General features: G+C 42.5%; 2 protein-coding genes across 2 annotated transcripts; one reads left to right on the plus strand and one right to left on the minus strand.

Moving 5' to 3' along the window:
- On the plus strand, positions 1 to 27,239 carry Hmt-1 (ABC transporter ATP-binding protein/permease Hmt-1). Its single transcript, XM_065217348.1, has 5 exons — positions 1 to 234; positions 1,285 to 2,522; positions 25,761 to 25,936; positions 26,002 to 26,207; positions 26,273 to 27,239. Exons 2-5 carry the CDS (start codon positions 1,304 to 1,306, stop codon positions 27,159 to 27,161), a joined length of 2,490 nt encoding a protein of 829 aa, XP_065073420.1. The 5' UTR covers positions 1 to 234; positions 1,285 to 1,303; the 3' UTR covers positions 27,162 to 27,239.
- LOC135696947 (ABC transporter B family member 7-like) lies at positions 6,617 to 7,591 on the minus strand. The gene is made up of 2 exons (XM_065216504.1): positions 7,541 to 7,591; positions 6,617 to 7,147 (listed from the first exon to the last, which is right to left on the minus strand). Exons 1-2 carry the CDS (start codon positions 7,589 to 7,591, stop codon positions 6,617 to 6,619), a joined length of 582 nt encoding a protein of 193 aa, XP_065072576.1.

The raw sequence follows: 27,239 nt of genomic DNA on the forward strand, positions 1-27,239 counted from the left end.
ACTCGCAGTCCGTCCTGTGTGTCCGTCGCGGAATAGATTGGATTCGGTAACATTACTTTTCACGTTTTCCACTCAAGAGTGGACATCATAAAATATGTTCAAGTGCGTGTAATTACCCGTGTTTAAAATTGTTGGCCACAAACGTTCAAACGTTAGCCGCCTGGTGCGGATTTAGAGGAAGATTTTCTCATCAAGAAATTTAGACATTGTTGATTTTCAGCCAAGGGGAAAAAGGTAAGACCAAGTCTTGTGTGTTTATAATAACCTATTGGGGGTGGTATTTTGTTATGAAATTCCTGCTTCCGCAGTAAAAGTTGTTAATTCGATAAAATCCAATGAGTTGCTAGTTGGTACTACTTTCCTCCACGTAGAAGTGTTGTAGCTTGTGATGTAATTAGTGATAGGTTGATAGAACGTAATTTAAAACCCGGTCTCGATTGTCGATTGGGTTCAGCTTGTAGGTATTGGTATTGGTTTCGGTATCTTTGCGGATAGAGGAAGGATTTTACGCCGCAAACACAAATTATTCCCATTAGGCCCACGATGACTTTCAAATATTTTGAAAAAAAAAGCTGAGGAAAGTACTGTTCTAGAATAATGGATTAGATAGCCGGTTGGTTTAGAGCGGATGATTCATATTCATATTTTCCTTATCAGAATGACATCCGTTTCGATTGCGAGACTATTGCTCTGTCAGACAAACCAACCTCGGGCTCATTATGGACTCGAACGTGGAATAGACTGATAGGATCAACGAGGCTACTAAAAAGGTCTATAATATTCTTAGTACGTTCCGGCGTTTCCGTGGAGTGCTCTCCATACAGACTCGTAAGAAGCTTGTCGGTGACGTAGTGTTCTACTCAGGTCTGTTAGCCGCACTTAATGCGCAACTGCAGTTCAATAACTGTCATGTTTTCGTTTAGTTAGCAATAACTCAGTCAAGGCTTAAACTATTTACAGTAACGATTAAATGCGATGAGGCTTACGAAATGGTTGCTTCAGATCAGGAAGTTGCAAGCATTTAACCTTATTGCAGTTGCAACGTACCCTTATGCAAACCGCTTGTATGCTCCAGAGCTCTGCTAAACACTTTCACCTCAGAAGAACGCTGATAAGATCTGGTACCTATCTCCAGGCACTCGTTATATTCCTTATCCCCTATCACATTCCATTTGAGCGCGTTGAACGCAACTAAGTGAGGTACTTCAAGATTTACTTTTTGAAAGACGATCAATGTGTTTGAAACAATCCCTAACAATAATCCTTATTCTTTTCCACTTGCAGTGACATCCAGCTCGGCACCATGCAGCCGTTGCAGTACTGTCCGAGCAACGTGTCCATGGCGGTAGTCTGGTTCAACCATGGCATTTCGCAGTGCTTTCTGGATACGGTTTCCGTCGCCACCATCGGTGGCTTCCTGCTGCTCTTCGGAACCATCCAGTTGATCATGTATCGCCGGTACGGAACGGAAATCAATCCGTCGCAAATTGGGCGCTCAAAAATGTACAACTTTCAGTTGTTTCTGCTAGTGCTGCTCCCTCTACTGGCAGTGGTTCGTTTCGTGCTGGAAGGATTCGTCTTCGAAGGAGCTCAAGTCTACGGGTTTATGATCGTGTCCATTTGCGTTACGCTCTTCATGTATCCGTACTCAATTTTGCTACTCGTCAAGGAGCGCTATTTCCTGTTACCATCGGTTCCAACACGAGGACACGGATTAGTCCTTTTGCTTTTCTGGACGCTTCTCTTCATCGCCCAGAACGTGCCCTTCGTCAACCTCAACTACGATAAAGCATGGTTCCATCTGAACACCGGCAAGGATAAAGCGGAATTCGCTCTGTTCGTTCTGCGCTACACGGCCACCCTTTTCGTGTTTGTTATCGGTCTGAAAGCCCCGGCCATCACGTCTACCCAGCTCGGCGAGGAGTACCGAAACTTGGGGGAGGAACAGGAAAATCAATCCACCTTCCGAAATGGCTGGCAAAAGTTGCGAACCCTGATGCCATTCCTTTGGCCCAAAAAGGACGCCATTCTGAAGTTCCGGGTAATCATGTGCTTTGCGCTCCTTATCGCCGGCCGTGTCATCAACCTGTACGTACCGATCTACAATAAGAAGATTGTCGATAGTCTTTCCGAGCGACCGCTGGTATTCAGATGGGATTGGGTCCTGATCTATGTGGCGTTCAAGTTCCTCCAGGGAGGCGGAACCGGATCGATGGGCGTGCTGAACAATCTGCGAAGTTTCCTCTGGATCCGGATCCAGCAGTACACGACCCGGGAAATCGAGGTGGAACTGTTCCGGCATCTGCACAGCCTTTCGCTGAGGTGGCATCTGAATAGGAAAACCGGCGAGGTGCTTCGGGTGATGGACCGCGGAACGGATAGCATAAACAATTTGCTGAATTACATTCTGTTTTCGATTGCGCCAACCATCGTGGATATTCTGGTGGCGGTCGTGTTCTTCGTGATGGCGTTCAACTGGTGGTTCGGGTTCATTGTGTTCGTGACGATGGCGCTGTATATCGGTGAGTACCGGCCGTATTTTCTCACTGTCAGTTTTCGATTCAAGTGTTGATTCGTAAGACTTCTTGGGCCTGTTAGAGTTGACCCATAAGGATTCCTGACCTCCACTGTAGGATCGCTGGAGTTGACTTGGTAGGCCTTTGTTTTACACCAACAGGCTGGATTGATGATGTTTAGTGTCTTAAAACACTAGCCCGAATATCATTAGCCCGAAACTAATAATTTTAGGAGATTTTGCCTTCCTTTAAATATGAGCAGTTCCTTCGGGTTGTGTGTCCTACAAATGAAGCTATAAAATGAACTTTTGTGAGTTCAAGGATTTGAAAGTTTGATTAAATATTTTTTTGAAGACTACAGGTTGCAGCCCTTCTGGGGCTCATTTGTCAAGGCCTGCTCTATCCAATAAATCCACTACTCGAACGCCAGAAGAGATAAGCAATGGTGGTCGAATAGGCACTGCTAACACATTTGAGTAGGAACCTATTGGGAAAGCATGTTAATATAACGATTGTATGAACTTACCTATGAATTCTGGGCTTACTTGTGTTGCTGAATCATCATCGGTTGGCTGGGGATGCTTTGTGGGTTGTCATTGGCGTTGCCTCGGACCGACCTCGTCATCAGAATCGGTTCCTCTCATGATGGGGTCCTCATCACTAAATCCGAGGAAGTCTGATGGAACTAAGTCTTCTGAATCACTTTCCCAGTCCGAGTCGCTGCTTGTCTCAAATTCCGACTGCACCATGCTACTATACAGGTTTCTAGTGGTTTGTTTGAACTAGCTCCTTTCTTGTGCGATATCCTGCCATATTTCAATCTCCACGTCCTGACGAATACAGGTTTTCCAGGTACATGCCGGTCTTCCAATTTTCTTGGGTTCTGGTATTCTGTACTTAAGTGCCGTTTTCAAAATTCAGCCTGGATCGCTCCTGAGGATATGCCCGTAGTAGTTAAGCCTTGCTATTCTTATTTTGTTGTATATCGTGCCACTCGGGGGCAATGTGGCCAGTTCTACTACTCTCTTCTGGACGCTCTTCGTGATTTTTTTTTTCATTTCGTTTATTTGGCAGGCTCAAATGTTAAAAAAAATAACTTAGCCGAGCCGAGTAACATGGAATACCAATTTTGGTACTCAAAATACAAACAAAAGATATAAAATGCATTATAGGATTTTCCTTGGTGGCGATCGAAGCGGCGACAAAGCGATCTTCTCCCGTGCACGCAACTTCTTTCTTTCCCGAATTTGTTCCTCATTTTCATTGAACCCGAATCGTGATCGCTGCTGCTGCTTCTGAACGTCGTTTCCCGTTGCATGCTCTCCGCTACTCTCGTCGGTCGTCGGGGTCGTCACGTCCATTTCGTTATTTTCATTCAACATCTCCAACCCCGTGTCCGTTTCCTGGGCGCTAATGACAAACGACGCACCTTCCACCACTACACCAGCATACGTACTGCTGCTGTTTTGTTTTCTTTCACATCGCTTTCCTTTTTTCTATAGTTGCTTCTCCGGTTCCTTCCGAGCCTTCCACTTGGGGCAGAAAAGCTTCCGGTGTCCGTCCGCCTTGCACAGAAAACATTTATCTCTGTTGCCATCATAAAATATATTTCCTTTGCGATTGAAGAAATATAATGACGTGGGGATTTCCTTCTTCACATCCATATAAATATATACCGCGTATCTCTGTATATACCTCAAAGCACAGATCAGTAGGAAATTTCTCCCGGATGATGCATTTAATTTTTCCATATTTCCCCAGCACTTTATCCAGCTCGTTGTCGGGTACCTCTGGTGGCAAGTCATACACACGCACATACTGGATGAATTCACCAGCATGCGACATGCGTACCTTTGCCGTCGTTCCATTCGCATAATGGAATCCGAATTGTATGTCAGAGCATGGAGCATCGATTCCTCTTATTTGAACTTCATGAAGACTCCCCTTTCTTCACCAATGCGATAAACAGCTTCCATTTCAGCCGGATCCGCGTCGAGTGCTTTGGCGAAATTTACAATCTCTCCGATGTTTGGTTTAGCATCATAATAGCTGAAGCTAAACTTGATGGTGTTTTTTACTTCACACATCTTGCAGCGTAGCAACAAAAGGCACCGAACTGATAGCAACGAACAAAGAGCAACTACACTAATAAAATTCCACACATTTTTATTGACGAATTTCCATGTGAAATTCCACATGATTTTCATGTGACCACATATAAACAGAATCCACCTAGAAGCACACATGAAATTTATGAGTCAAATGAATAGTATTTGTGCCTACACATGGCTTTTATGTGTACTTACTTACTTACTTAAGGGTCCTGTGCACCACCAGCGGTGCAAAGGGCCAACGTGAAAGACTTCCATCCTGGGCGGCTGCTCGTTTTTGCCTTGACCTGGGCCCAGGCCATGAGCCCTTGGGTCTGCCTCTGCTGCGATGTCCTGCCGGATTCCAATCCAGCGCTTGCTTGCAGATTTCGTTTCCGCCCCGTCGAAGTGTGTGGCCGACCCACCTCCACTTTCGCTCTCAAATTTCTGTTGCTATCGGCTTCTGATGACATCGACGATGGAGCTCGGCATTCGAGATCCAGTTGGGAGGCCACCAGGCACGAATTATATACCGCAGGCATCGGTTGATGAAGACCTGCAGCTTTTGAGTGTTCTCCGCTGATACACACCACGTCTTGCTGGCGTATAACAACACAGATTTCACGTTCGAGTTGAAAATTCGAATTTTGGTGCGTTGACTTATCTGGTTGGATCTCCATACGTTTCGTAAACTCGCAAAGGCAGCCCTAGCCTTCTTGATTCGTGCACCTATGGTCCCGCCTTCCGACGCTATTTGGCTGCCAAGATATTGGAAACTTTCGACCTTCTCCACTGCTTGCCCCGCTACCGTAAAGTTGGAATGGTTGCCCGTGTTGATATCCAACGATTTGGTCTTGTTGACGTTGATGGTGAGACCCGCCGCAGAGGAGCGTTCGGCTAGGTCATTGAGCTTACTCTGCATATCAGAGCGCCGTTGTGCTAGTAGAGCAACATCATCAGCCAAATCGAAGTCCTTGAGATGCTCCATGGTGATAGGCTGCCAAAGCAGCCCACGGTTCGGTACACGGTCAATTGCACCTACCATGATCTCGTCGATTACGATGAGAAACAGTAGCGGTGATAGTATACATCCTTGTCTCACACCAGCGACTACCCGGATAGGGTCGGACAAGGCTCCGTTATGCAGAACTCTGCACGTGAAAGCCTCATACTGCGCTTCGATGAGGTTGACGATTTTATCCGGGACTCCCTTGCGTCTCAAGGCGCCCCACAGATTCTCGTGATTGAGACGGTCGAAAGCTTTTTCGTAGTCAATGAATACCAAATAAAGGGACTCTTTGAATTCATTGACCTGCTCCAGGATGATGCGGAGCGTGACAATATGGTCCACACAAGATCTTCCGGCACGGAATCCTACCTGCTGCCGTCGGAGAGTCGCGTCGATCTTCTCCTGTATCCGACTCAGGATAACTTTGCACATAACTTTGAGAACAATACCAATAACATGATGCCTCGCCAATTGTCGCACACAGTCAGATCCCCCTTCTTTGGGACCTTCACTAAGATGCTTTGCATCCAGTCGGCCGGAAAAGTCGCGGTGTCCCAGATATTACAGAATAGTTGATGCAACATTTGTGCGGATAGCATGGGGTCAGCTTTGAGCATCTCTGCTGATATGCGATCGACCCTGGAGCCTGAACTGGACAGGTATTTACTAAGTATCTTTCTTATAGTTTAAATAAGTACACGACTGGATTCGTTTGATCACAAAATACTTCTGTTTATTCAATCCTCGAAAGCACACTTTATAAGCTACATGCTTGCTCTCTCATGTGCTCTTTTCTCCTACATCAATCGACTGAGAGGAAATATCGTTTTACCGAAAGTGGGGACTTTCTATCTTGCCACCACAACTCCTCCTTCCTTAAGAAAAGCCTTAGGCTCATGATCAAATTCCTAACTGTCTTTAAAATCATTTTTCGATAACTTTCAATTACAATAATTCAAATCATTTAAACATAATATAACTCATTTGAACGAATTTAAAATTCAATAATAAACATATTCATCTTTTCTTCTCTTCTTTGTACGACGCTTCGATCGCCGCACTGGCTCTACTGCACTTGAAGTTCTATCTTCTTCAAAAGCAGGAACCTCTTGAAATACGAACGAATCCGCTGCGAATCCATAAAAATCGGATTCGGAATCTCCTTCTTCTTCTCTACGACGTTTGCTATAGGGTTGATCAATTCGATCGTTCTGTTGTGGAACCAAAGCTTCCTTAAATAAGCCAGAATCGGTTGCGTATCCATAAAAATCTGAACTTGCTGTTTCTTCTTCTTCATTCTGAAATTCTACGCTGCTTCGTCTGGTGTTGTTGTTGTTGTTGTTGTTGTTGTTGTTGTTGTTGTTGTTGTTGTTGTTGTTGTTGTTGTTGTTGTTGTTGTTGTTAGCAAAAGGCTGTGCTGAACCTGAATTCTCTTCATGGAAAACCAAACACTTTCTAGTTTTCAAACGAGAGTCAGGTGGGACTTTGATCTGTCGCCTATGTGCAGAAATCACTCTGCCACCAAGCGATACCTGTAAAACGTTGGGAGAAACGTGCATTAGAAATGATACTGGTAACCACTGCCTAAGATCTGTTTTGTTTGAATTTTTGTAGTATATCAGATCTCCTTTCCGCAAATTGTGAAACAGATTAGATGTGTTGCCCGTTTTTGTAAAATATGCGTCAGGGTTATCATCATGCGATTGTTTAGTCAAATTGTTTTTAAAACTATGTTTAGGGTTAATTAAGTCAAGTGTTGTCTTTGGTTTATACGATAATAGGCGTTCTGAGGAAAAACTTCCATCCTTTCCTAGACATATGTTCCTGTAATTCATAAGAAAATAATATATTTGTTCATCAGTGTCCAATTTCCTGATGTCAGGATCCAGCAGGAACTTCTTGAAAACATCTTTCACTAGGCGAACTATTCTCTCCGCCTGCCCGTTACTCTCTGGATGATACGGAGGGCTCTTCATGACAATAACACCTTGCTTTTCAAAGAACTTGATGAAATGGTCGGAATTGAATGGAGGGCCACCGTCCGTGACCAAGACATCTGGCAGTCCATACCTTGCAAAAATGCCAATGAAAACCTTTATAACTTTCTTATGATCCGTGCCAAATCTCATAATTTCAACCTCTACCCATTTTGTGTAACTGTCCACTACTATCAAGAAGATCTTTTTCTCGAAATAGAAAAAATCAGCATGGATCCTGCTGAATGGCTTATTCGTAGGTATCCACGGTGAGTAGGGGGGTCTCTTAGATATCAAAGTAGTTTCATTGCAAATTCTACAGGATCTGACAAAATCCTCTATGTCTCCATTCATTCCGAACCAGTAGACGGTCCTCCTGGCCAATTGTTTGATTTTGTGCATTCCGGAGTGATTTCTGTGAAGTAGTTTTAACACATTCCGTTTCATAGAATCCGGTACAACTACCCTATCCTGGAAAAGAATACAGCCTTCCACGTCTTCCAGGTCCTGGTAATGGGAATATACATCAACAAACCGTTTTTCCAATCGATCTGGCCATCCTTTCCGCAAATATTCAAGAATCTTTAATAAGAAGTCGTCATGTTTGGTTTCTTCTGCAATTTGCTTATAGCTGATTGGAAATTCGTCGGTGAAATTTAAACTTTTCACGTATGCTCTATCTAGTTCCCTGGGCACTTCCTGAGCGAGAGGGAATCGCGAACAAAAGTCTGCGTTACCCATTCTGGTTGATGGTCTGTATATTATGTCGTATTCATAGATGGAAAGTTCAAAAACGTAACGCTGTAACCTTGTGACTGACATCGAATTTCTTCCCTCCTTTCCAAAAATGCCAATCAGCGGCTTATGGTCAGTGAAAATAGTAAATTTTTTTCCATACAGGAACTTATGAAATTTCTTGACCGTGCTAACCACCGCCAGCGCCTCTAAGTGGAGAATCGGATATTTCTTTTGAGCTTCGTTTAGAGAAAAAGATGTAAAACATATAGGCCTTTCTTCACCATTAACCAAATGTGCCAATACACCACCAAGGCCGTAATTACAAGCATCGGTAACTACAATAACTGGTTTATCAGGGTCAAAATATTCCAAAACTCTTGGTTGTAAAAGGAATTGCTTGCATTGACTAAAAACGTTTTCGCAATCTGGACTCCATACAAATTTAACGTCCTTTTTTAAAAGTCCGTATAAAACCCTTATTCGGGAAGATAAATTTGGGATAAACTTGGCATAATAAGTAATTAAACCCAAAAATGCTTTAAGTTCTGACACATTACGTGGAGCCTTCGCTTCACTAATTGTCTGGATTTTGTCGGGGCAGGGAAGAAGACCATTTTCAGTTAAAATGTGACCCAAATACGGCAACTTTCTTACAAAAAACTTGCATTTTTTTACATTAACTTTTATGTTAGCTCTAGATAATCTTTCTAGGACTAAATAAAGTTTAGTTTTACAGTCCTCTAAATCTTTCCCAGAAATAAGATGAGATGAGAAGAAATAGATGAGGCTCCTTGCGGAAGCCGATTGTAAACATACAAGCCCTTGATGGTGTTAATTACCATAAACTTTCTGGATCGCTTTGAAAGTAAAAGCTGAGAGTAAGCTCCAGCCAGATCCAATGTACAATACACCTTTGAACCTGACAATGCAGCAAATAAATCCTGTGGTAATGGCAGAGGGTAGGTGTTGGGAATAATAAGTTTATTTATAGAGACTTTGCAGTCTATAACCAACCTAATGCTGTTGTCCTTTTTTAAAACAACTACAACCGGTGAAGCCCACTCACTAGCTCCCACCGGTGTTATAATACCATCTTTCTCCAACGAATTTAAATGCTCAATAACTTTTAGCCGTAATCTCAATGGAACTTCATACGCCTTTTTGAATATAGGAGTATCATCTTTAAGAATCAAGTTTCCCTCAAAACCAACTATAGGGTTAGACAAATCTTTGTCAAAACAAGCTGGAAACTTACTTTTGATATCTTCCACCGTTTCATCCTCCGTCAGGGCGTTTACTCGTTGCTTGGGAGCCGATGAACAAGAAAATTTACTCCTCCATCCGTCGTAGAATAAATCGAGCCATGTCCGTCCCATTAGCGGGATGAAATCCTTTTCGCATCGTAGCACCACCAAAAACAGCTCCTTTCTCAGTCCGTTCAACCGTGCGTCAACCTTCACTTTACCAACAACATCCAGCTTGTTTCCGTCAATCACAAACAACCTCTTCTTACACATTTCAATAGGGCATTTTTTAAAGTTTCTTAGGAAAAGCTCCTCAGATATAACGCTTTCGGCAGATCCGCAATCTACCTCCATCTTCATTCTACGATTTTCTATTACTACTTCAGCGTAACACGGTTCATTACCTCTACGTTTTGACGAGATCATCATGCAAGCTAAATCTTCATCGTCCGATTCTATGCTCAACTCATCTTTTAATCTCTTGAAAAGGCCAGAAGTATGTGCAACTGGCGAAGGCTTAGGAGAGTCAATAAACTTTACCCCATGGGAGTTTTTACGAGGGCTCTTACGTTTAAGACGGAAACAAAATTTCTTAGTGTGCCCCTTCTTATTACAGAAAGAGCAAACAAAAGTTTTATTTGTGTTTTTATCCTGACTTCTGCTCCTATAAGAAAAGGATCGATTGTGACTCCTATTTATACTCCTACTCCTGTTGCGGTAGTCCCTTTCCGCAGGTGTACGCTCTGGTCGTCGACCCAACCTGGCAATCACATTACCTCTGCGCTCATCGTCCCTGTCCATAAAACGAGTTCTATCAGAAGATAATTCCTGGTTAACGATAAGCTTTTCCGCTCTTTCGGAAGTCAAGTCGTCCTCATCAAAAAGCCGCTTCTGCAACTGGCGATCATAAACACCAATCACTAAAGCGTCACGGATAGCCCGTTCTTTAAAAACACCAAAATCGCAATGTTCAGCAAGCTGCTTAATGGCAAGTACGAAGTCTTCCGACTTTTCATTTGTCCCTTGCCTACGCGTCCAAAATTTATATGTGTGGATCACATCTGAATCTTTCTTATCAAACCTCTTCTTGAGCGCTTCAGTTAATTGTTTATAAGTTAATTCCTTGAAATTATTGCCCGGAAACAAAAGTTTTAGCTGAGTGAAAACTTCAGTTCCACAAACAGCTAGAAAAGAGGTTTTATATCTATCCTCACTGTAATTGTTGTGCAAAAATTGCCACTCCAGCTGTTCGAGGTACTGGGAAAAGGGAATCGTACCCGGAATGAATGGTTCGCTGGTTGTTGACATCGACATCCTTATCAGTCAAACGAAATAAAAGCAAAAAAAAAAACACACAAAATCAAAAAAAAAAAAATTATCAAAACTATGCTCCGCAACAAATTTATATTTGTACCAAAAAAATGCAAATAAAGTTTCACGTACCTGTTTTATCGCTGCGACAAACCAAAACTCGGTCCGTTTCTGAGCGGCCAATAAGCGTCCAAAACAGCACTAAATCCAAGCAACGAATAGATTCAGCTGCTAACAACAACAACAGCATGCAAGAAAAATCTTCAAATCCTGGTCGCAACAACAGCAGCAGTATTTCTAACCGGCAACAGCAGGAATATTTTCACTATCAGCTTTAACAGTCTCACTAGCAGTAATTCTCACTTTTAGAGTTCGATGAACTACACCAAACGGTCAGTGAACTGCGTCAAGCGGTCGTTAAACTGCAACAAGCGGTCGATGAACCACACTAACGGGTCACTGAACTGCACCAAGTGGTCGATGAACCACACTAACGGGTCACTGAACTGCACCAAGCGGTCGATGCCCTATCGCTCCCTATCGAGTCAGTCAAACAAAAAATGCAAAAATGCACTAACTTTACTGGTAGAAGGTGTAAACAAAGCACCGAACACCGCTTTAGAAAACTTTTCGATCTGTTTCTCGCTGACACTTCACTAACACTGAGCCGAAACGGTAAAATCGGTTTTACCACCTTACCACAGTTTATTGTGATGGCGTCAAAAAGCTCTTGTCTGGTGACGAAAGTATTGATTTCTCACGGAGGTGCACTTGGAAGAAAAAGAATAAAAAAAATGTATAAGAATCTGAGAGCCAACAAAATGCAATGGCGTCCAAAAGAAAAGGTGCTCGTTGTCTTTGCTTTCTATGAACAATTACGCAGAACAAAAAACTATTCTTTTGCTACAAGAATTAAAAAAAATTGATTAGTGTAGTTTTGGCGGAAAAAGACTCTAAAATCACTTCCGACACCACTTAACGACGACTAAAATTGGGCATTAAAATAAAATCACTGGCACGCCGTGCAATGCGGGATAAAAATGATTTCACAGATAATTTCACTAATCACAATTTTTTTTTTTATCAAATACTACTAGTACTACATACGCCAATAAAATCACGCCAAAGTGCTTTTTAGGTCACACGCGGTCGTGAAAAATTGGTGCACACTTGAAAAATTTACTTTATCCTTTATCCTCGTCGCCACTGAACTGGACAGGTATTTACTAAGTATCTTTCTTATAGTTTAAATAAGTACACGACTGGATTCGTTTGATCACAAAATACAAGTGGGGACTTTCTATCTTGCCACCACAGAGCCTTGTTGGATTTCATGCTTCGGATAGCTGCTTCAATCTCCTGCAGTGGTGGGGCCTTGGAATTGACGCGAGTGATGCGCCGCACGCTAGGCGGATCATGCCGAGATGTTGATGACTGGTTGGCCGTCGAAACATGAAGAAGTTGTTCGAAGTGCTCAAACCAGCGTTTCAGCTGGTCAGTGGGGTCGGTAAGCAATTGTCCAGTCGTGTCCTTCACTGGCATCCTCGGGTTCATCCTTGCTCCACTCAGGCGTCGTGAGATATCGTAGATGAGGCGTATATCGCCAGTGTTTGCGGCTTTCTCCCCTTCGTCGGCCAGGGAGTTCACCCACGCTCGCTTGTCCCGTCTGCAAGAGCGCTTGACTTCCTTCTCTAGAGCCGAGTACCGTTGACGGGCTTCGTTCTTGGCTCCTCTGATTCTCGCCCGCTCTATCGCGGCTTTTGCTTCTCTACGCTCCTCAATCTTCTGCCAGGTTTCATCTGTGATCTACTCTTTCCTCTGGGTGCGCAGCTCACCCAAGTTGTTCTCGCTTGTTTCTATAAAGGCATTCTTGATGGCCGTCCATTGTTCTTCTACGCTGCCACCTTCTGGAACGTCCGCAGCTCGAGTCTCAAGTTCTTCAACAAAAGACCTTTTTACCGCTGGATCTTCAAGTCGGCGTGTGTTGAATCGCCGCCCAAGTCTCTCCTCCCGTCGCTGGATCCGCGCCATGCGTAGGCGGATTTCGCCGATTAGAAGGTGATGGTCAGACGGGATGTCGGCGCTGCGTTTATTCCGGACATCAAGAAGGCTCCGTCTCCATTTTCGGCTGATGCAGATGTGGTCGATCTGATTTTCGGTATGTCCATCACGGGAAACCCACGTGACTTTGTGCACTGGACGATGGGGGAAGAGCGAGCCCCCGATCATCATGTCGTTATTGCCACAAAATTCTGCAAACAGCTCACCATTCTCGCTCATTTCGCCGAGACCATAGTGTCCTATGACACGCTCATAGTCCGTGTTGTCGGAGCCGATCTTCGCATTGAAGTCGCCAGTGTAGATCTTGATGTCACCCTTTGGAACCTTATCCACGACGGCATTTAGTTGACTGTAAAAATTCTCCTTGTCCTGTAGCTCGGCAGCAGTGTACACATATTAAGTATGTGTTCGACACATAAATATCATTTGTTGATCACATTGCAAAAATTCATGTGTGGGACACATAAAAACAATCTTTGATATTTTATCAGTGTACACGGAAACAAATCCGATTCCATTTTCATGAATAAAAAATCATGAAATGGAAAAACTTGCCATCCCATGAAATCGTAACAATGATTCATGATTTCGTCATGGAAATTCATGATTTCATAATGCAGTGGAATCAAGACCGCTACAAGCGTTACACGTACTTGGCAAATCGTATTCATAAACCGCACTACATAGGTATCTCTTATACGCCTTTTGTCTTTCAACTTATACAAGTACTGACAGTCTAGTGGTCAAAGTATGGGTTTAGCGATCTCAAAGTTCTTGGTTCGAATCCAGTTTGATGCTTAATTTTATTCTTTTTGCATTTTTTGGTTAAAAGTTAAACCCATGAATTTAGTTCATGATTTCAACTCGGATGATTCATGATTTTGAAATGTTTGCTGCGTTACGCAAAAGTTGCTCATGATATCTTGAATATTATTCATGGTGTATTTTCATAACATGAAAATACGCTGTGTTCATGAAATCATGCGTCATTTTTCTCATTTCGGAGATCGGATTTTTTCCCGTGTATATAATAGCGAGTCTAGAAAACAGGCTATCGCGTGGTTCACACCGAAATAAAAATTCGACTGCTGCTGTAGACAGCTGTGGGACAACTGACGCTCTTCGTGATGATTGTTGTCGTCAGCGTTGCCAGGTTATTTTCAGGAAAATCTGGACCAGGTAAAATATAAAATCTGGAATGCTCCAAAAATCCTCTTTTTAACATAATGCTATTGAAATCAATGTGATGTGCCAATCTCCCGTAAAAATAGGTCAGTATGATCATCTGGAATTTATTTAAGTACTAGAATGGTTTCTAAATTACATATTTAAATAAATTATATAAAGCAAATAACTTGTAGGCATTGCCAAAATCATCTAAAACTTAAAAAGTATTGACACGGTGTGCCCAAAAAGTTCAAATATCCATTACGCAGCATTTCAAAAATTGAGTTAAATGTGGGTAAAAAACAGCAGAAAATATGGTTAGAATTGTTTTTTAAACTGTAACTTTTTTAAAAAAGAATGAGAAGCAAAGCATCAAGGAAATTTGATGGGGTGGATTTTTTGAACTAATAGTCGATGTAGTCCTTACTATTTGATGCAGTACCAGAATTTATAGATTTTATGAGTTCTTAATAATTCTAATATTACTCGGAATTTGATCAGCTTTACAGTTTAATACTTGACATCATACAACACACAACACCCATCAGACCAGTAGCCAATTTTATTTTGAAGCAAAATTCACCGGGCTGAAGTGGGAATCAAAGCCTTGCATCGTGGAACTCACACACAGTTTATCTAAACTACGGGTAACTGCACTATTCGCATGACCATTACGAATAATTTTATGCCAAAGAATAATTTCATTATATAACTAATTTTTGAAGTATCAGGATCTTGCAATGATTCTTAATTCCGGAATTTATATTTTTTCTGCGTCTCAGATCATTATCTTCGTCATTCTTTAGTTCAATTTGAATCATCCTCTAATTCCATCATATTTCTTTTTTATACTTCCCTAAAATAATCTTGAAAATATCTAAACTTTTCCAGCAACTTTTTAAGAGTTCTTAGCATTACCTCTTGTAATCTCTTATAAATCACTCTCCGATTCCACAACTCCCTCAAACTGGCAAGAATTGACTCAATTTTGTGTCCATTTTTCTCTATGAAATTCTTAAAATATTCTTAACAATTTACTTGGTACCCTCTTCAGAATGACCGTCACACTCTTCTCAGACCTATCCGATAATTCCCTTTGAAGAGCTTTGTAGGTAATGTTAGAATTGTGTTGAAATCCCTTACAGTATTACCTAAGTACTCAAGTACTTTTCCAAAATGGTTTTGAAAGTCTCCCAGAAATCGCGCTTAAAATTTTATTAAAATTAATCTCCATAGAAACATTAGACAGAATTCTATTAAAATTATTCTCACGATTCGTATCAACATACTCCTTAAGTTTCATCATAAGAATTTCCTATGATTCCTCTTCTGGATTGTATTTCCTTTATTGACAAAATCTCCATGCAATTGTCATCAGAGTTGACAAGACAATTGACACCGTCTTCAATCAGACGTTGCACAGACTGAATATTTAACACTAGACAACGGACAACACACCACACCCAGTAGACTAGTAGGGAAATTTTCAGGTTGCCAAAATTTGCACCGGCTGGAGCGGGAATCGAACCCTCACTTTGTGGCACTCACAATACGCCTACCTGCACGACCCCGAAGCCCATGGATGTAATTCTACTCAAAAGTAGCTTGAAAATCTCCTTTCATTTCACAAAGAATTCGCCTCACACTTAACTGTGAACTATTTCCAGAATTACCTTAAAATTCCAATAATGTCCAACGTTGATGGCCTTTAATAATTAAAGTAGCAAGTTTGGCTTTTTATTTTTTTTTTATTAGAGTTTAAATGAATTGCAGTGATATTTTAAAGCAACATGTTTAAAAAATCTGGGAAAATCTGGAATATATTTAAAAAATCTGTAAATATACGTGGTCTGTCTGTGTATCTGGCAAGACGACTAAAAATCTGGAAAATCCAGATAAATCTGGAATACTGGCAACGCTGGCTGTCGTTTGCTGAATCGCTAGACTGCTCATTCTCAGTATCAATCCTCGTAGGCACTTCTGTGTCGTCATGACACAAATTATGAAGAGTCAGTAGCATCTCTTGTTCCATTCTCCGCAGTGAAGCAAACCCCACACGCATCAATATATTGACGCGAAGGGGAATTATTGACAATAATATTGATGATGTGAATTAAGAAATATTGTCAATCTCGATGTATTGACGTCAATATAGAATGTATTGACAATACGATTATTGTCAATAAAAGCAATCGTGTTGGGTTCACTTGAATTACGATTTCTCTTCAATATTGTGCTAACCTCCATGGAGTACGTCACCACTGGAGTAATTATACAATGGTAAAGCTTTCTTACTACGCTCTATTTAAGAGGGTGTTGCATGAGGAAAGAACAAAAAGGATGATATGCTTTGTACACCTTTTTTATGCGTTTTGAAAATGTAGCTCCTCTCGTAAGACTACTGGTCAAGTATGCTCCCAAGTATCTCATAATAGTGACCACCGGGAGTTGATACTTTCCGAACTTGGCAGTGGTTTCTGGGCTTATGTTTTTTGTGTCTATTGGGTCTCGGAATAACACCTTCGTTTTCTTAGTGTTGATCTCCAGTCCTGTTGAATTCAATAGCGGCTCTAATACACCGATGAGCCTTTCCACATCCTCAACCTCTTCGCAAATGAACATAAGATCATCCGCGTATCCAAGTATGCACGATAATTCGATCCTCGATCCATGAACCAATTTGATTTCCGGGATAAATTCGTTGACCGATTGTAAGACATGATGCAACATCAAGATGAACAGCTGTGGGCTCAGAGGACATCCTTGCTTTACCCCTCTCATTTTTTTTTTTGGTCGAACCCGTCCTCTGCCCAAACCATTGGAGCGATGTTTTTTCGTGCAGGCATGCGGATACAATCCGGTTGAATCTCGATTTTGAAATACCCATTTCGGCGAGAATGGTGGCTGCATTTGATATGTCCAGTCTGTCAAATGCCTGTTTCAAATCAAGTGAAACCAGGACGGTTTGCTTCCCTTTTCTCCATCGTTCATCCAATATTCGACGAAGCAGAAACACTTGATCCGAAGCACTGCTGTTGAAAGGTCATTTGGTAAACGGGTAGAGGACAGACTTGGTCGGACAAGCGTTTCAGAAGCAATCTTGCATAAATTTTGTACGCCGTTGAGCAGAGCAGAGCAGAGCGGTGTTTTGCGGATATGGAACCTTTGGAATGGAGACTTGAACAGTTTCTAACCAGGCTTTAGGAACCTGATTGGTTCTGAAAACTTCCTTCATGAGATCTTTCATCTTCTCTAGAAGCTCCTCTGACCCATACTTGAAGAACTCATTGTATAAATTGTCCTGTCCCGGTGCACTGTTGCCCATATTATTGTTCTGATTTCCTCCAAAGTAGGTCCGGACCAGCATCCCTGCAATCATCTTCTACTAGCAGCTCGATATCGTCGTCCTATCCAGCATTAGCCATATCTTTCAGTTTTCGGTCCCACTGTTGTAAGTTTATGTATTTCTTATTATTTGACTCCTGCTGTTTCTTATGCTGTTTGATGAACCGAAACGTTTTTGTCATTTTGGACAGAGGTTTCTCTTCTTCGATGTCTAGTAGAAATTTGTTAGCTTTTTCTTCGAAGTGATCTTGGTATGCTTTTTGCTTCCTTGTTCAAAAGACTGGATGCTTATACCCTGCGAGGAGTGGGGGGTGATCCCGTTTTATTCAGCGTCTCTTTAGCTGCTCCAATAATTGACGATTCGATTTTGTTCCAGCTGCCCTCTATATCCATCATCTGACCGGGGGAGCTCTCTGCCAGCAATCGTCGGTTGATTTTATCCTGGAACTTCTCCTGTATCTCCTCATCTTTCCTTAAACCTTCCATATCGAAACTCATTTTTTTCGGTAGGTTCGCCGACTGGCTACGAGATCTCCCAGGCTGAGATGGGAGTATTTTCTTCCGCTTTAAAGTACATGAAATCATTTTATGATCACTTATGAGCGCCGGGTGAAAATATGCTCGGATATCAGGAATTTTCATGAACGGCATTTTTGTCATCAGAATGTGATCTATCTGGGACTCGCTTTTTCCATTCGTCAAAGTGATCGTAACTGACGGTGAATGACTGAAAGTGAGATAATTTTTCAGTCCGAACCCTTATTTTACCAATCAGGCTAAGGCCTTATTGTCCTCTGCTGTCCGAGGAAGTCGTCTCCACTCTATTCGATCCATGACCACACTTCGCCAGCCTCGTAGTCTGCCGAGGGTCCGCAGGTCACCTTCTACTTGGTCGATCCACCTTGCCCGCTGCGCGCCTCTTCTTCTTGTTCCTGTTGGGTCGCTAGAACCATGTTCACTGGGTCGTCGTGCGGCATTCTTACGACGTGCCCAGCCCACCGTGGACGATGGATGGTTCTCCCAGCAGCTGGTGCAATTCGTGGTTCATTCGCCTCCTCCACGTTGCGTCATCCATCTGCACTCCACCGTAGATGGTACGCAACACCTTCCGTTCGAAAACACCAAGGGCGCGTTGGTCTTCCAGGTCTCGTGGCCGTAGAGGACCACCGGTCTAATCAGCGTCTTGTAGACAGTCAACTTCGTGCGGTGGGGAATTTTATTCGACCGGAGCGTCCTCCGAAGTCTAAAGTAGGCACGATTGCCTGCCATAATGCGTCTTTGAATTTCCGGCGGTCACCAGTGAGCATAAATACACGAACTCATCGACCACCTCGATTTCGTCACCGTCAATCTGAACTCGGGGTGGGAGGCTAACATTGTCTTCCCTAGAACCTCTTCCTTTCATGTATTTTGTCTTTGATGCGTTGATGGCAAGTCCAATCCGCCTAGCTTCAGCCTTCAGTCTGATGTACGCGGTGGCATAGAATTTGGGAGAGTACCTTGTAGGCAGCGCTCAGCAGTGTGATCGCGCGGAAGTTGCAGCAATCTAACTTGTCTCCCTTTTTGTAGATTGGGCATACGACACTTTCATCCACTCCTCCGGTAATATCTCCTCCCAAACCTTGGCAATTACCCAGTGCAGCGCTCTAACCAGTGCTTCACCACCGTATTTTAATAGCTCACTTGGTAGTTGATCTACACCAGTTGCTTTGTTGTTCTTCAGCCGACCGATCTCCTCCTCAACTTCTTGAAGATCAGGGGCCGGTAGCCTGTCATCTTCTGCGCGTGTTGCCGTACCACCTTCGTTTTCTGCTGCTTCACCGTTGAGGTGCTCGTCATAGTACTGCTTCCACCTCTCAATCACCTCACACTCGTTCGTGAGAAGGTGACCGTCCAAGTCCTTGCTCATATCGGCTTGCGGCACGTAGCCTTTGCGCGAACTATCTAGCTTCTCGTAGAACTTCCGTGTATCGTTTACGCGCCTCGCCTCGCGATCTCGGTCTTCCTGCTGACGCTTCTTCCTTCGGAAAACCGAGTTTTGTCTGTTCCGCGCTTGTCTGTATCGCTCCACATTCAATCTCGTGCGGTGTTGCAGCATTCTCGCCCGTGCTGCATTCTGCTCCTCTACTAACAGTTTGCATTCGCCGTCAAACCAGTCATTTCTTCGGTCCGGGATTGCAGTACCTAGTGCCGCTGCAGCAGTACTACCTATGGCGGAACGGATAGGTAGTACAACAGCAATTTACCCAAACTTTTTTAAGACATGGCAAACAGTTTTCAAGAAACAGCTTTACAATCAAATCCATTGAATGTTGTAGTTTAACACTTACTTAATTTCTCCGGTAATAAAGTTAAAAAAAACTTACTTAATTTGAGTAAGTCTAAGATCTAAAATTTTTCAATATCTTGAAGTTTCGTATTCCATGTTCAAGATATTGAAAATTTTCAAAGTGCCAGAATCAAGGAAAAAATAAATAATGCATTATAAGTTCGTAATTGTAGGAACTTTATAGAAGTTCTGAGTAATGAAAAGAAATGCTGAGAATTTTAGTGAAGCTCCATAAACAAACTGCGGGAACATAAGGGAAGTTAATACGCTGAAAATATGGGGAACTTACTGGAAGCTTTAAGAACCTCATTTTAGCATCCGAAAATTTTCGGGAACTTGTATGAAGTTCCTAGAATGTCAGAGAACTTCACGGGTGTAAAGCGATCTTGAAAAATAGTTTCCGTAGCTTTAGTCCAGACTTTTGGAGCAGTTTACAGATCTATAATCGTAAATTTAGAAAAAAAAATTAGGATAGTTCCATGATGTGCTGAAAAAAATCGAGAACCTTTAAGATGTTCCGAGAATTTTAGGGAAATTTAAAGGTGTTTACGGGAGTTCCATTTATTTCCGAGCAGAACCGAGATCTTCAATAGAATTGAGAGCTTTAGGAAAACTTCGAGAACATCAAGACATATTAGAAAATCAAAGGGCAGTTCAAATAATTTCAAGGAAATTGTAGAAACCTTAAAGATGTTGCGAGAAACTCAGGGAATTTCCGGAAACTTCAGCAAAGCTCGGAGAGAATTTCTGGAACGTGATAAAACTATATGAACATCCGGAAAACGTGGGAGTATTTTAAGCGTGTAATACTATGGAGATTTCAAGAACTTAAAAAATGCGAAAATTTAGCTAAATTCATAAGAGAAAATCAACGAAGTTCCATTAATAAAAAAAAGCGAAAACTTTTAGCAATCAGTGATATCTTCAAGCAATTCCAGAGAACTTATTATAAATTTAGATACTTTTAGATAGTTTCATGATATTTAGCCAAGTTCCGAGTATTTCAAGGATGATCAGATAGCTTCAGAATAATCCCATGAACTTAAGCAATTTTGCAGAGACTTACAAGGAGTTCCGTGGAATTATGGGGTATTCCATGAATTCTATGATTGATCCGAAAACGTCAGAAGCGTCATGGAATTATGAATATTTAACAGAAAATATGCCGGATTATTAAACAAATTTAGAGAAGTTCAGGTTACCATAGATAAGTTCAGGGAAAATAAGTGAGCGTTTATAATGGTTATAATACTTAAGGAAAATTTTCGAAACTTCAAGGCAACGTTAGAAACATTGAGGAAATTTTAGGAAGTCCTATAAAGTTCAGGGGAGTTTAAGAATTTGATGAAAAGTATTGTGAGCATCCGGCTAGTTTCTAAAACTACAAAAGAACTTCCAGGCAGTTCCATTAACTTCGGGAAACATTTGGGAACTTTCAAGTAGTTCTGATTTCTATTGAAATATTCCTCAACATTTCAATAAAGCTATCCTGCTAATTCAATTTTCTTTTAGTTTTCCTCGGAATTACCTTAAAAATTAATACAATAAGAAAGCCTTTGGAAAAAATCTCCGAATATTCATTGAATTCATTTCAGAATCACTGTTTGAATTTCACTCCTTCCCTTGGAATTCTACTCACATTGAAAGTCTCCTAAGAATTCAGTGGCATTTCTCCTCTCAAATTCCTTAGATTTCTTCTCATAATTTGTTTGGCAAAACCTCCTGAATTTATTTTCCGAATTCCTTTGAAGATGTTTTGGAGTTATTCTCAAATTTAATTGTAATCCTCCTTTTAGTATTTTCAAAAAGTTTCCAAAGACTTATGCTCTGGATTCGTTTTCTTCCACAACCTTATAAAATTATCCTCAGAAGGTCCTTGGAATTTTGCTCTGAAGGATTGTGCTCTTCAGAAATTTTCAGAGTTTTTATTAAAATTTGCTTTGAATTCAATTCAGGGTTTCTTGAAATTTTACTCAAAACTTTCAGGTTTCACAAGAAACCTTAAATTCATCAGAGCTACCTTAAAAGCAGATTGCATTTGATGTTTTTCTGAAAGATTTGTTCGCAGAACGTCCTTGAAATGAGGTCCTTAGATATTATAATAAAATTCCACAAGCTTTTAAAACTGTGCATGGATTTTTACTCCTGATTCTTGAAAATTTCTTGAAGTATTATAGCTTTTAAGTCGAGAACTAGTTCAAATTTGAAATTTCTAGGAAATATGCATGTTTCAAACAAGAAAAAAACATTTCAAGCTTCTGTTTTTTTAAATTTGTTTGTTACTGAATATTAGTTCACTGTAGATCTATAAAGTTCAAAGTGTGAATGTAAATAACGAGAAACATTAAATGCTTATATTTTAAAATTCATTTTGTTCTTTAAATATCCTAGGTAAGAAAATTATTAAATTCTCTGAGCCTTCCAGGCATTTTAAGAAAAAAATAAAATTTCCTGAGGATTCCAGGTTTTCCAGGTTATTGCAGTTAACGGGTGGCAACTAAAATTTTGGAATTTCTTTCTCAAGCTGTCAAAAAAAGACAAACATACTTGAAGAAGATCTGATTTATTGAAATTAAAGATACATTGTCCATTGTTGAAAAAAAAAGTGTACATTTGAAAACGGTCCGTAATCGGATGTTCGGCGAAGCTTCCGTTTGATGTCGGAACAGGAGCGTTGTACGGCCTTCATGTCAACTTTGTTAATGCATCTCTTGATTCTACCAATCAACTTGGCTCTCCAGTTATTTTTGTACACCAAGGAGCTCAAAACCCCGAAGAAATCTTCGATTGGGCGACACTGTGGCAGATTTGTCGGGTTTTGGTTTTGGGTACAAATGGGATCGAATGGGTATTCAGGAACGATTGTGTTTTTTTGGCGTAATGCGATGACGGTTTATCCGGCCAAAACACGTATTGTCCATCAGCATGATATTTTTGTAGAAACGGGATCAAAATTTTCTTCAAACATTCGTTCTGGTACACATATTGATTGATTGCCAAACCAGAGGGCTTGAACCATGGCACGAGAAAGAGAACGAAATCCTTTTGCGTCCATAATTTTGGCTGGTCTTCCACTACTTACCTTGTCTGAGTCTTATGCACCGTCGAGAGTTTTGAGCGCATGCATACTGCAGCTAGGTAGTGGTCCGAATCTATGTTCGCACTGCGGTACGTGCGGACGTTGATAATGTCGGAGAAGAATTTCCCGTCGATTAGTAGAACGTGATCGATTTGGTTTTCTGTGTGTTGGTCTGGTTATCTCCAGGTGGCTTTGTGGATATCCTTGCGGGGAAAAAGGTACTTCGAACTACCATTCCTTGAGAGGCTGCAAAGTTCACGCATCGTTGGCCGTTGTCGTTCGATACGGCATGCAGGCTGTTTGGCCCGATTGCCGGTCTAAAGGGTGTCCACGATGAAATTGCCACACTATGAAATTGCTCTAACTTTTTAACCGTTGGGTAGAATTTAATGAAAATTTGGGTGGATTTAGTTCATAGTGCATTATTTACATCCTGCAATTTTTAAAGTCCTGTGATCAAAACTCGCGGAAATGGAGTCGAAAGAACAGCTCGTGCGTGATAAAATCTTGCGCATTCATCACGAGAACAAGGATCTCTCGCATCGTTCCATCGCTAAAACGTTGGGAATCGCGAATTCCACGGTGTCGCGAGTGATTAAGCGGTTCGAGGAACGGTTGACCACCGATCGGAAGCCCAGAAGTGAAGGAAAAAGAATTCCGTACAACACCAAAAATCACAACCGCGTAGTTGGGGCCTTCAACCGAAATCCGAACGCCTCCGTTAGGGATGTGGCTAAGAAGCTGCACTTAAGCCGAAGTTTTGTCCAGAAGGCCAAAACTAAGGCTGGGCTTCGAACGTTCAAGGTACAAAAGGCCCCTAATCGCGACGAGAAGCAGAACAAGTCCGCCAAAACCCGTGCCAGGAAGTTGTACCTCAACATGCTGACGAAAGTTGAATGCTGCATCATGGACGACGAAACATATGTGAAGGCCGACTTCAAACAGATCCCCGGCAACCTATTTTTCACGGCCAAGGATAAGTTCAGCGTTCCGGAGCATGTCCGCACTCAGAAGATGTCCAAATTTGCGAAGAAATTCCTGGTTTGGCAAGCCATCTGCACGTGCGGGAAGCGGAGTGCACCTTTCGTGACCCAGGACACGATGAACGGACAGGTGTACATAAAAGAGTGCCTCCAGAAGCGGCTGCTTCCTCTCCTGAAGGCCCACAACGTCCCAACAATCTGCTGGCCGGATTTGGCCTCATGCCACTACTCCAAGGACGTGCTGAAGTGGTATGCGGACAATAAGGTCAATTTCGTGCCGAAAATGTTCAACCCTCCCAACATCGAGAAGTACTGGGCGATTATGAAGCAGCACCTTCTTAAACGACCTAAGGTAGTGAAGACAGTCGAGGAACTGAAGAAAGTATGGGTTTACATGCAAAAAACGGTTGATTCACAGGTTGTGCAGAATCTTATGGCCGGGGTTAAGGCCAAGGTGCGGGCATTTGCGTATGGACTGTAAATAAAATACGAGTAAAATGGTAAAATGAAGTTTAATAGTTATTTCTCAATCCCTGAAAATTTGATGGCAATCAGATGAAAACTCGAATTTTGCGAATCAATTTTGTGTGTGGCAATTTCATCGTGGACACCCTTTATACATTGCCTCCCGTCCTACCTGAGCGTTCATGTTGCCGATGACGATTTTGACGTCCCGTTGCGAGCAACCGTCGTACACCTGCTCCAGCTGCGCATAGAACGCTTCGTTCTCTTCGTCGAGTCTCCCTTCGTGTGGGCAGTGCACGTTGATGATGCTGTAGTTGAAGAAACGCCCCTTAATCCTCAACATGCACATCCTCGCGTTGATCGGCTGCCAACCAATCACGCGTTGGCGCATCTTACCCAGCACTACAAAGCCGGTTCTCAGCTCGTTGGTGGTGTCACAGCTCTGGTAGAAAGTAGCCGCTCGATGCCCGCTTTTCCATACCTTTTGTCCCGTCCAGCAAAGTTCCTGCAGTGCTACGACTTCGAAGTTGCGTGGTTGAAGTTCGTCATAGATTAACTTTCTACGGTGCGTTCCGGGTTTCCATGATTAGGAGTTGCAGCGGCATCATCACAATGACTAATATAGTCCGAATTGCTGAAAATGTGATCGGTATCAGGCAGCGAATGGTCAATATATTGATTGTACTTACCAGTAGAAGCAAGCTGGAAGACTTCTGATCCACAGGTCCAGGACGACTACTGGGCTGTAGGAACCAGGAGCTTTCGAAATGCAGTCTATTGCGCGTCCCGGAGATGCATTAAGATGATTAGAAAATCCTTGTATATCAAGAAAGTTCTGCGAAATTCTACGAACATTTTTTAACTTCTACGAAGATTCCTGTGCTTGAACAGGAAGATGCAGTTTCTTGAACAAACATTAAATTACGTGAACTCAAACGAAGCTCCCTGAACTTCTTTCCAATCCATTGAGCTTACCGGAAGTTTTCAGCGCACCAATTAAGTTCCCTGAACTTGAGGGAGTTCCGCAAACTTCTGGAAAATGTGATTGATAGTCTAGTCAGTGAAGGCACGGTATTATCAAGCCGGAAGCGGCGGGCTCGATTCCCGGTCCAGTCTAGAACATATCTTGGTTGGAAGTGTTCTTGACTTTTCTGGACATAGAGTATCGTTGTGCTTGCCAGTAGGCCAGTAGGCGTAAGCTCGTGTAAGAGCGTCAAAGCCGCGAAGAAAAAGATGATGTTTTCGTCGTCGAAATATAGGTAATTGCTTTTATGATCCAACCAGTAAAGGATGTTCTGTTATGTTGCTTTACAGTTAGATACCTACATTTTCAACTATCTGTTTCGATGACGCTTGCATTTTTTTGATTTTGATTCGTTGGATCCTTTGGGTCTTGTGATACCAGTAATCCAATAGCTTTAATTCCATGTCTATTTTTTTCCCCCAGTGGCCACAATCATGGTAACGGAATGGCGTACCAAATTCCAGCGCCGCATGAATCTCGCCGACAATCAACAGAAGGCTCGCAGCGTCGATTCGTTGCTGAACTTCGAAACCGTCAAATACTACGGCGCCGAACAGTACGAGGTGGACTGCTACCGAGAAGCTATAATCAAGTATCAGGTAAGTTTTAGCAACTACAACAACATCTTGAAATTGGCCTTTGCTCATATTCCGGTTTCGCACAGGACGAAGAATGGCGATCATCGATCACACTAAACATCCTCAACACCATGCAGAACATCATCGTGTGCAGTGGTTTATTGGCCGGATCGCTTCTTTGTGCGTATTTGGTTGTGTATGAGGAAGGACTCACCGTAGGTGACTACGTGTTGTTTGCGAGTTACATAATCCAACTATACGTCCCGTTGAACTGGTTCGGAACCTTCTACCGGTAAGATCCGCCCATCATTCGACCACATTTAAAATTGGCAATAAAACGTCATTTTCCCTCAACAGTGCCATCCAGAAGAACTTTGTCGACATGGAAAATATGTTCGATCTGATGCGGGAAGAGCAGGAGGTGATCGATGCACCGGGAGCCGGTGAACTTGCGGTGATCCGCGGTGGAGGCATTGACTTTTCGAATGTAACTTTCGGCTACACCGCGGAGCGGTTCGTATTGCGCAACGTGTGTTTCACGGTGCCGCCGGGCAAGACGGTGGCCATCGTTGGGCCGTCGGGTGCAGGTAAGAGTACGATCATGCGTTTGATGTTCCGGTTTTACGATGTCGAAAGCGGAAGCATCTCGATCGATGGACAGAACATCAAAACCGTTAAGCAGGCTTCGCTGCGGAAGGCCATCGGTGTGGTTCCACAAGATACGGTACTGTTCAACAATACCATTAAGTATAACATTCAGTACGGTCGCGTGGATGCACCGGATGTGGATGTAATACTGGCCGCCAAAAGTGCGGATATTCACGAAAAAATTCTGACCTTCCCTGATAAGTACGACACTCCGGTGGGCGAACGGGGCCTGAGGCTGAGCGGAGGGGAGAAACAGCGCGTGGCGATTGCTCGCACTATCCTGAAGTCGCCGTTCATTGTCCTACTGGACGAGGCTACCAGTGCGTTGGATACGCAAACGGAACGAAATATCCAGTCGGCACTGGCGAAGGTTTGTGCCAACCGAACCACGCTGATCATCGCGCATCGGCTGTCGACGATCATTCATTCGGATGAAATCCTAGTCCTGAAGGACGGAGTGATCGTCGAACGGGGTCGCCACGAGTCGCTGCTGGACAAACAGGGAGTCTATTCCGAAATGTGGAACCAGCAGTTGAAGAATTTAGACGTGGGGACCTCCGGCGATGACGAGGGTCAACCACCAGGTAAACCGACATAGAACACCGTGGTAGCACATCAGCATCATCACCTTTAGAAAAGACTGTAGTTTTAGCGAAAGAGAAAGAGAGAGATACCG

Source organism: Ochlerotatus camptorhynchus, unplaced genomic scaffold (genome assembly GCF_037179485.1).
Source record: "Ochlerotatus camptorhynchus isolate MF236.1 unplaced genomic scaffold, CSIRO-AGI_Acam_v1.1 ptg000007l, whole genome shotgun sequence".
In the NCBI taxonomy this organism is placed as follows: domain Eukaryota; kingdom Metazoa; phylum Arthropoda; class Insecta; order Diptera; family Culicidae; genus Ochlerotatus; species Ochlerotatus camptorhynchus.

Coding starts and splice junctions, on each gene's coding strand:
- Hmt-1 (XM_065217348.1), top strand. CDS start 1,304: ATGCAGCCGTTGCAGTACTGTCCGAGCAACGTGTCCATGGCGGTAGTC. Junction 25,937..26,001: donor AAGCTATAATCAAGTATCAG/GTAAGTTTTAGC, acceptor GGTTTCGCACAG/GACGAAGAATGGCGATCATC. Junction 26,208..26,272: donor TGGTTCGGAACCTTCTACCG/GTAAGATCCGCC, acceptor TTCCCTCAACAG/TGCCATCCAGAAGAACTTTG.
- LOC135696947 (XM_065216504.1), bottom strand. CDS start 7,591: ATGAAGAGCCCTCCGTATCATCCAGAGAGTAACGGGCAGGCGGAGAGA. Junction 7,148..7,540: donor ACGGGCAGGCGGAGAGAATA/GTTCGCCTAGTG, acceptor AACGTTTTACAG/GTATCGCTTGGTGGCAGAGT.